Here is an 11,484-nt window from a genome sequence, read left to right on the forward strand (position 1 = left end):
TTGAAATTTCAGACAGTATTAGTAGAAATTGTGTCATTTACAAATCGGAAAGTGCATTAAGATTCTAATTCATTCTTGTTGTGCTTGTGTGTTTTTGCATCAGATGATGTGCAAGTGCAATGCAGTCGTTTTTTACATGCGGCTCCTAGTGTTTGTTGATCCCATCTTCTTAGCCCTTTCTCGGAGCACAAACTTCTGAATCTTCCCTGTTGATGTCTTGGGAAGCTCTTCCATAAACACCACTGTCTTGGGTACCATGTAATGTGCCAACTTACTTCTACAAAATTCTATAATATCCTTGTCCTTTAACTCACTCTTCTTAGAATCTTCGTGCAAACTCACAAATGCGCAAGGTGTCTCTCCCCAAAACTCATCAGGCCGTGCCACCACCGCGCTCTCGAAAATAAAAGGATGTGTGTACAATATTGATTCAACTTCCACACTGCTAATATTCTCGCCACCGCTTATAATCACATCTTTTGATCTGTCTTTTATTTCCAAGTATCCGTCTGGATACATCACGCCAACATCTCCTGTGTAAAACCATCCATCTTCTCTCATGCACTTGGCTGTTGCCTCTGGATCTTTAAGATAACCAAGCATCAAACACCCGCCTCTCAACACTATTTCTCCGAGACTTGTTCCATCTCGCTTCACACTAATACCTGTTTCAGGATCAATCACGTCTACCTCTGTCATTCCCACTGTTTTCACTCCTTGTCGGGCCTTCAATCTTGCAATCTCAGAGGCCGGGAGATGATTCCATTTTGATTTCCATGCACATGACACAGTTACTCCCCCAGTCTCTGTCAATCCGTAACCATGAGTCACAACGAATCCTAGTGATTCGGCTTTTAAAAGAATAGCTGCAGGAGGAGGAGCACCACCTGTCAGGAGTTGTACTGGGGATTTTAGTGTTTTTGCATCTGAAAAATTTGATAGCATATTGAGGACTACAGGGGAACCACACATGTGCGTAACTCCATGTCTAGTAATGGCCGAATAGATTGTCTGAGCATCGAACTTTCTCAGACAAATGTTCATTCCCCCAACCGAAGTCATTCCCCAGGTGTAACTCCAGCCATTGGCATGAAACATAGGTAAGGTCCACAAGTATACTGGCTGTTTCGGAACCGACCATCCCACTAGCGAATCTAATGTCACAATGAATGTCCCCCTATGGCTATGCACCACACCTTTTGGAGCGGAGGTTGTTCCTGAGGTGTAATTTAATGTCAGTGGGCTCCATTCGCTCTCAGGGCGGATCCACTTGAAATTTGGATCACCATTTTGCACCATTTTCTCATAACTGAAATGGAATTCAATCGCAGACAGTGATGGGGAGTCTTCACTTCCTAGATCAGCAATGAACACTAAAAGTGGAGACTTAGTATTTGGTGGAAACATAGAAATGGCTTTTGAAACAACTGAAGCTGACTCGTAATCAACAAAAATAAGCTTGGATTCACTGTGGCGAAGTAGGACAGAGATGGTACGAGGATCAAGGCGAGTGTTGATGGTATTAAGCACAGCGCCAGCCATTGGAATAGCAAAATGGAGCTCGTACATGGCTGGAATATTAGGTGCTATAACGGATACAACGTCACCTCTTCCGAGTCCAAGATTGGAGATGGAAGAAGCGAGTTTAAGACATCTGAGGTGAGTTTGTGACCAAGTGTAGGTAGTGTGGTTGTAAACAAGAGAAGGGCAGTCTCCGTAAACAACAGCAGCTCTGTCTAGGAATCCTAGAGGTGTCAAAGGGCTTGAATTTGCAGCTCCTGGCTTTAAATTATCCATGTCAATTAGGAGGAAAATGAGAATGCAATGTAGTAATTTGGTGTGAAGTTGGGACCGAGGAAACGGAGAGTGAGTCGTTCTTATACTAGGAAGAGCAGGTTAGGTATATTCCATAGTTATATATGTTAAGAACTCCTAGGCAGTAAATACAAGAATTGTTGTTTGGCTTGGCAAAAAACAAAGTAAAAAACAGTCTGGTATTTTTTGTTTGTCCTGCGGGGTACAAATTGGTTGCGTTAACAAGCTATGACAAAATACCGTCTTGGGTTGTTCATTTGAAAGATTCGGAGCTGGCCTAATTAGTAACTTAAAGACGGTAACTAAAATCTAAAATCATGCCTAATGCAAGATTTGCCGACGGCCTAATAGAGGCTGCTGAAGATTCGCCTGTGTATGTCAATATTCTTGATCACAAGGGTGTTGATACCGCAATAAGTTGTACTTATGGGAAATTCCCTCGCTACAACATGCAGAGTGTGTAATATACTCTCCAATGACTTGTACAAAATTCTATGATCTAGACTCGATAACCAAAAAACACTATGCTTTAGAATTTTCTTCGTATTTAACTATTTGGGTAGTATAGTTGGGTTTAGTATGAATTCCAAACTCACATACAAGGACATGATACAAAAGGAGGGTCATCTGCATAACCTGGTGGTAAATACTACAAAGAGCTCAAAAAATATTAGTATTTTTTCTTGTTCATGCCGTGACCATACTATACTTCTTTGTAAGATTATGTTGTTCTGATTCATTACAAAATGCACCTTTATCATGGCCTTGCCTTCTAATTTAACTTAAGTGTTGTGCAGTTATAATCAGAAAAACCTACATGTGGTTCAGTAATATACCAGAAATCATAGCTTAAATACAAACCACGTCACTATAATCAACAATCTTTACCACAACATGTACATGTATTGTTGAAAAATATACTAGGACGTGAGATGCACATTCTTTCAATTTATATTAAACAACTAATAGACAATTTTCGTAAAAAAGTGTATTTAAATTTTTTATATTCTATTATCGCCCCATAGAGCATAGAATACTACATATTAAATGTGATATTTATAGATATATAAAATTTGAATAAAATTAAAATTTTAGTCTATTTCAGTAAATCTATATTATCTATCTATTACTATTATATAAAATATAAAAGACAAAATACTGAAATTTTTGGTACGGTTCCTGTTTTTTGGTACACGTTAAATTTATCTAATTATCCTTATCTATTATATTCTGATTTCAAATATACATTAAAAATAATAGACTTAATATATGTCTGCATATCAATCCGAGAACTACATAGGTACTCTAAATTACTAATCTTCGTAAATATTATAAAGACTTATTTGACAGGATTTATATACAATATAAAAAATCTAAATATTTAAAGTCAACGTCGTTGATCAAATTTCATTGAACCCTGGGTACTCCCTTTTTGGCGTTTGTATACAAGTCTTCCATCTCTCATATAACCAAGCTGGCTCCTGTATAAATTATACTAGCATATAACTCGTGCATCGCATAAATTGCTTTTAACACTCGAATAATTTTTAATAATATATTTTATCTTAAATTATTTATATATTAATATAGATTTTTAATAGTTGAAAAATAAATTTAAAAATATAATAAATTATAATAATGTATGTTTTATGATAATTTTAATTTTGTCTAAAACTAAATAATATAATATATAATGTGTTGTTCAGGGGACTCGAATCTTGAACTTGTCAAAATTATTAAAAATAAAGAATACAAAAGTTTAAACATGATACGATGTTGACGGAATTCGAATCTTTGAACATATGAGAGCAATTTAAATATTAATATAATATTATTGTGTTGTTACATTTACCAAATAGAGGGTGTCCTGCTTATAATAGTATACTAGCCTATAACTCATTATAACATAATAGTATTATTTTTATAATATTTTTGTAAAAATAAAAAATTATAAAAGATAATTAAATAAAATATAATAATTATGTATTATTGAAATTAATGATACATATATTTTTTTATATTATACATTTGAAAGATTCAAATTTGGATGATTAAAATTTTAAGATTTAGAATATTGTTCATATTGAATATAACTATTCTCATATATTTATTTTAAAATTTAATAATATTATCACATATTAATGCTATATTATTAAAATCGAAAGATATTAAAATTGTGACATAACTACTCATATTTTAATACTTACACCATAAGTTCTTTATTTTATAACTAAAATTTTAGTGTACAAATCCTAAATTCAAATTTTCTTTTTACATCAAAAACATCCATTTTTTTATTATTAGTGTTTCTTAAATATAAGGAATCATATTTCATGTTGGCCTTTGTAATACCAAAGTTTTGTATTTTTTTCAATTTCATGTATTTTTAATTTATTTTTTAAATATAATATTTGTGTTCATCTAATGTGTATTAGCTATTAAGAAATTAATTGATTATGAGATTATTTGATCTCACACTCGGAGAGAATTATAATTTGAATAAATTTTAGAAGAGTCAAAGATACATGTTTTTATTATTTTTAATACTAATAATATTTTTGAAAGTCATGCTAACTATTTTTTAGGAAAGTATTAAACAAACAACCAATCATAACCTATTACACTTAAAATGACCTATTACACTTAAAATAGCATATATAATGCGCGATGCATGGTTTAATTTTAATATTATTATCATATTATTATTATATTTACTTTTTATTATAAAAGGTAAATTATGAAATAAAATAAATAAGTTTTTGAAATTTATGATATTAATTTTAATATAAATTATTAATCTTATTTTTTTCAAATTTATTTATTAATTTTGCTATTAAATATGTTTTTAATATAAATGACGAATTGAGTAGGTTTTTAGTAGTGAATTATGTGACAACAACATGCAAGTGTGCTTATTGTGGGAATTTTGACAGGACTAATGGATGTATAGCTTGTCTATATGACAATTTTTTAATTAATTATATATATTTTTAGTCTGCAACAAAAAGTGTTTTGGCATAGAGTCAGTGTACTCTCTAGAGTAGATTTTTTTTGTTGAAAAATGATAAGTGTTAGGCTGGTTTTTTGGAAAGTGTTAACCAGTCAACCAAACAAACAAAACCATGTTTTACTTATAACAGTACAGTAATATAGTATAGATAGATAGATTGATATTATTTTTTTAAAAAAATATTTTTTTTCTTGAATTATGAATTATATTATTGTTATATTATAATTTGAATTATTAAAACTAATTTTGAAATTGTTTGGTTTTCTACAAAAGAGGTAAGAAAAAAATTGATTGCAATTAGATATTAACTTGAATAAGAATTCATAGAGTTTGTAGTTATATTAGAAACTTGATTTATTTTTTTAATAAAATTATATTTGTTTAAACATTATTTTGTAAGGTGTTAGAATATTTTTTAAAAAGGTGTTAACCAATGCCCAAACAAAACCATGTTTGGTTTACAACAGTATAATATGAATTACTAAAATTAATTTTGAAAGTGTTTGGTTTTCAAAGATGTAAGAAATAAGTTGATTACAATTAGATATTAAGTTGGATAAGAATTTGTAGAGTTTATAATTATATTAGATACTTGATTTATTTATTTTTATAAAATTATATTTGTTTTAACTTTATTTTGGAGTTTTCTACAAAAGTGATAAGAAAGAAGTTGATTACAATTAGATATTAAAGTTGGATAAAATTCGTAGAGTTTGTAGTTATATTGGATACTTAATTTTTTTTTTTATAAAATTGTATTTGTTGAAACTTTATTCTGGAAGGTGTTAATATACGTTTTAGCAAGACCGACTAAACAAAACCATTTTTCGCTTATAACAGTACAGTATAAATAATATAATAGATTAATATTATAAGTACTTATTTTTTGGTTGTTATATGAAACTACATTAATGTTTCATATAACCAAACATTAAAAGCTTGGACTTCTGTATTTAATTTTTAATATAAATTGATTTTACATAATTAACCTTACTTATAGATTATATTAATATTAGTTTATTAAAGTCAATTACTCATATCTATTTTAGTCTATAATTTCAATTTTATAACCCCTCGAATAAGTTCTATGAAGTTTTTTTATTTGGATTAACTGCATAATGTCTCTCCAAATTACCTATATCGTTTGTGCTCATGTCTTCAATGTATTCAACTCAGATTTTTGTTTACCCGCTTCTCTCTATTGACGCCCCATTAAGTTTTTTGTGAAGTTAAGTTTGTATAATTATTATAATTATTAATTATTCTAATTACTAACAATCAATCATTTATTCATTTTAACTAAAATAAAATACACTCTATTTAATTCGAAAAATGATATTATTTTTTTAAAAAAATCAGTTCACGTAAATCAAAAAATCATATACATGTAAAGTTTAGACGGTCGGTCATTCGAATTCTAATTGATATTAAAGTAAAATTTATGTACTTATTCAAATTCCAATTCATATCCAACTTTATATTATTCTAATAAGTATTAAAGTCAACCTCTCATGTCAATTTAAATTTAAATTTATATTGAGTTCAACTTTCTCTATCAATTTAAAATTCTAATTAACATTAAACTCTATATTATTATAATCGATATTAAAGTCAACCTCTTATACCAATTTAAATTCTAATTCATAATGAGATCTATATTAATCAAATTGATATTGAAATCAACTTATTCAACTAATTTAATTTTATTCAATTAATTTCTAAAGTGATCTTTAATATATCAACTAATTTAAATATTATTTATTCTAAAATAATTTACACTTTTTATTCGAGTTAAAATAAAATTAATTTTTTTATCCCCGCAAAAATAAAAAATAAAAAAAACTAGAAATAATTAGTTGGATTTGGTTGGTATAACGTATCTCGAGTTAAAAAAAATATTATTGATCCGGCTAATAAAATTATACTATTCAACCGGGTTAGAATAAAATAATTATACTATTCATTCAGACTAAAAACACATTATACAATTGATCATATTGATGAAAGAATGCCCAACATACACCACTTTCCAGTTTCAAGTGCCCAGAATACCCACCGGAGGGAAAACTGCCCAAAATACCGACGAAATGCGCATTTTACAGATGCGTATTCTGTTATTTAAAAAATTTACAAAGAATACCCATGTCTGTAGCAGTGAATACGCATGTCAGACATGCGTATTCTCTGTAAATTTTAAAAAAACAGAATACGCATTTGTAAAATGCGCATTTCGTCGGTATTTTGGGCATTTTTCCCTCCGGTGGATATTATGGGCACTTGAAGGTGGAAAGTGAATTCTAATTGATATTAAAGTAAAATTCATGTACTTATTCAAATTTCAATTCATATCCAACTTTATATTATTCTAATAAGTATTAAAGTCAACCTCTCATGTCAATTTAAATTTTAATTTATATTGGGTTCAACTTTCTCTATCAATTTAAAATTCTAATTAACATTAAACTCTATATTATTCTAATCGATATTAAAGTCAACCTCTTATACCAATTTAAATTCTAATTCATAATGAGGTCTATATTAATCAAATTGATATTAAAATCAACTTATTCCACTAATTTAATTTTATACAATAAATTTCTAAAATGATCTTTAATATATCAACTAATTTAAATATTATTTATTCTAAAATAATTTACACTTTTTATTCGAGTTAAAATAAAATTAATTTTTTTATCCCGGCAAAAATAAAAAATTAAAAAAAACTAGAAATAATTAGTTGGATTTGGTTGGTATAATGTGTCTCGAGTTAAAAAAAATATTATTGATCCGGCTAATAAAATTATACTATTCAACCGGGTTAGAATAAAATAATTATACTATCCATTCAGACTAAAAACACATTATATAATTGATCATATTGATGAAAGAATGCCCAACATACACCAATTTTCAGCTTCAAGTGCCCAGAATACCCACCGGAGGGAAAACTGTCCAAAATACCGACGAAATGCACATTTTACAGATGCGTATTCTGTTTTTTAAAAAAATTACAAAGAATACGCATGTCTGACATGCGTATTGACTGTCTACTGTAACAGTGAATACGTATGTCAGACATGCGTATTCTTTGTAAATTTTAAAAAAAAACAGAATACGCATGATGGTAATACGTATTCACTGGGTAAAAAGGGCAGTCTCTCCCGCCAAATGATATTTTGGGCACCAGCCCCCAAATAGTGGGTATTTTGATTTTTTACCCCATATTGATGCGGGTTAAAAAAGTTATAATAAAACTAAACTAATTATTTAAATTTGGTCGGTGTAATGAACCTCGGGTTAAATCAAAATAATATAAACTATTAATTCGAAGATGAACAGAAGTTAATATCATAATAAACATAATTCATGCACTATTCATCTAAAATAACTTAACTTTTAATTAAAAAAATTGTGATTACACGTAGAAATATCAATAAAAATATATAACTAAAGGGTTAACAATTTTTTTTCAAATACCTCTTCTTAAAAATGTCATGAACATTGATCAATATATTTATCATTAAATCATGTCATTTAAAAATATTAAATGAACAATTTTAGGAATTAAATTCATATTAAAATTTTTAAAAAAATTAAGATTATAAAAATCCGTGCATAGCACGGGTTTTAGGCTAGTTATATTAAAAGTCACAACATTAAAAGTTTGGTTTTTGATCCTTGATTACTCAATCTAGAGCTGTCAGATCAAATTGGTGAGAACCGTAAGATATAATTTTAAAAATTATCATTCAACTGATATAAGATCGAATCTTACAAGTAACATATAATTAAAATTATAATCTATAATATATAATTATAAAAATGACACGGGTTTATTAATACATATTTATTAGGAATAATTTAGTAATTTTATATAAATAAATTGTCTCACAAAATACCTATGTATAATAGATATGATAGACGAGCATATCAAGTAACATAATACTGATTGTTATCAATTGACGCGAACAATAAAATTCTAAAAGTTAACCGGAATTGATGAACACATGAATTTGTATCACATAATACCATGATATCTTAAACGTAAAGCCAACTATATAAGGGGGAATTTTGTCAATCTTTTGAGTAATTTTGCCAAGACTGCATCGGGAACATTATGGTCGAAGTGATGTTTTATTTTATAAATTCAGGCACCGCACAACACACCAATTAATGTTAAGCGTCTGATTATCAGGCATGTAAAACATTTAACAAGCATATTTTTGACGATATTAGACAACTATTTATTCCTTTAGTATTGGAAAAATAAAGCAAACCTACTGTGACATTGATCTTATTTACGGGTCAAGTCTGGCTTTTGGCTAGTGGTGGTAAAGTTATTTAACTATTCTAAAACTAAGTTTTGGATCATTACTTATTTGTTTTATAGTCTAGCTCAATATTATGAAGAATAAAAAGGATTCAGTATAATAATTTATTTTAGTCCACATTTGTAATGATGCATTTAAAGTCTAAACACTGATTTTTGAAAAATGAAAAATATTCAAGATGATCTTTTGTTCATCTTGATTAATAGCTTCCACTATGTTTCAATTAATGGTGACTCATTTTTAAATGGAACAAGGGAACGCAGAAGAACACTTTTATAAATTTGATAGCCTGAATAATAAAGCGGGATACATTTCATTACATCGCATTTTTGCATGTATCACTTTGATTAATCACTTGCTATTTTTTTGACAAATATTACTCTGATGCTTTCACCATATGGATAAAGTAAGATTCCATGAATAATCATTCTTGGAAGAAGACTATAGTATTTCAAAAGAAATATATTTATTCCAAAATCTCGCATTTCGGGAACAATGGTGGAATAACACTTTTTGAAAATTTTACGAACCTTCTTTTTTTTTTTTTTGACAAATGCAGAAAGTTCTCATTAAATTGAATATAGTACAGTCGGAACAAATCACCAACTGTCGATACAACCAGGTGATAAAACAAATAACATACTAAAAACAATTAGATGATTTGTTTCCTGATCGTTTAACACTAAAATTTAAAAAATTTTGAAATTAAAAACGAAATCAAAGACATCCCAAGCGATCCAAATTGCAGCAGCATCTCTGAAAATAGCAACATCGTAAATTGACCATATCACATAAAAACTATGGTTAGCCCAGTATTCAGAAACACCAATCGCATAAAATGAGATTGGAGAAGCGGCACCCCAGCTATCTACATGTCGGACACCAGCTATAGACATGCCGAAGGCACCCCAGCTATCTACATGCCGGATACCAGCTATAGACATGCCGAAAGTATAAACCCATGAAAGATGAACAATCTTTAGTTGTGAAAGGTAAGCTCTTGCAATAATTACCACCGTCCCAGATCCGATGCAGGCTTTGCAGATCACCAAAAATATCAATAAATTCGTCCTCAACAGATCCATCACCAGATAAACCCAAGCATGACTAAATAAAAATATAACAAACACTCCAAAAGGAGAGACAAAACACACACTCCAAGAGGAGAGACACACAAACACCCAAAAAATTGGGTTTTATTGAAAGGAAATAAACGAGAATAACAGAGAATGAAGGGATTGGGGCTTTCCACCGGAGAAAACCAGTGGAAGCCCCTCGATTTAATTGAAAATAGACAAACCCTAATAGAGAGGATGAAAGAAGGGAGGCGACACCTTCTTTACTTTCATGTAATGTTGAGAATGGTAAGTGAGATGATCATGTCAAATCATGTTCCAATTGGTCCTCATATAGAATTGGAAACTTCTTCCAACAAGCAGCTTGTAATGATTAATTGAACACCTTTATAGTAAAAAATCTTTACTATCTGAAATTAATTGAAGACAAATATCGAACACCCTTATAATAAAGAATTTTTACCACCTGATAATAATTAATTGAAGACATGTATTTGAAAGATAACGCCGCCCAACATGGTCATTTAATAGTAAAAAAATTTTCGAACGAGATAATTGGTATACTTGGATTTTTTTTATTGTTTAATAAGAAGATTTCATATATATATATATATATATATATATGTCAGCCTAGTCATTATGAAAGGTACTACATATGAGGCCAGATGATGTTGCATGCAAGGGGGAATCAGAAATATAGTTTAAGGGTGACCGGATAATATTTAGGGGATGGGCATCGAACTAAACCATCTTAGATTATTTTAAAAGATTACACTATAATATTTATGAATTCAAACAATTGGCAGGGACCGAGACCCCTGATTGCATGTTAACAGGAATGTCCTGCAGCTGAAGAAGTTGAAGATTATGAGCAACGTTGCACTATTCATCATCTGAACGTATATATAATAATTTACTGTATGTAATATTCGGGAAATTCGCGAATAAAATATGTGAATAAAATATAAGTTATTTGAATTTTGGGCTATTTATGTGAACTAACTCTATAGCTCGTGCAATGCACGTGTATGTTCTAAATTGAGCGTATTCATGTTAATTAAGATGTAATTATTGACGATATATTCATGTTCTTATCTGGTGGATGAAGACGTATTTGTTTGTCTATATGAGAGGTGTGGCGATACTGGTGTTGAACATATTCTTGGATACTTGACATTAGGCTAAAATAATAGAGTTCGGTAGTGGAGTTCCTTGTTGTTCACCATTAAGTGTGATTCGTGAGTTGCTGTAA

At 29.5% G+C, this 11,484-nt stretch overlaps 1 protein-coding gene across 1 annotated transcript; it reads right to left on the reverse strand.

The window, feature by feature from the left end:
* On the reverse strand, window positions 1–1,809 carry LOC141710700 (2-methylpropanoate--CoA ligase CCL4-like). The gene has a single exon (XM_074513242.1). The coding sequence runs from the start codon at window positions 1,795–1,797 to the stop codon at window positions 133–135; it is 1,665 nt and encodes a 554-aa protein (XP_074369343.1). The 5' UTR covers window positions 1,798–1,809; the 3' UTR covers window positions 1–132.
* Between the last annotated feature and the right edge of the window lie 9,675 nt (window positions 1,810–11,484).

Source organism: Apium graveolens, chromosome 3, assembly GCF_009905375.1.
Source record: "Apium graveolens cultivar Ventura chromosome 3, ASM990537v1, whole genome shotgun sequence".
Lineage (NCBI taxonomy): Eukaryota > Viridiplantae > Streptophyta > Magnoliopsida > Apiales > Apiaceae > Apium > Apium graveolens.

What these genes read in the sequence shown, in the direction of transcription:
- LOC141710700 (XM_074513242.1), bottom strand. Translation starts at nt 1,797, where the DNA reads ATGGATAATTTAAAGCCAGGAGCTGCAAATTCAAGCCCTTTGACACCT.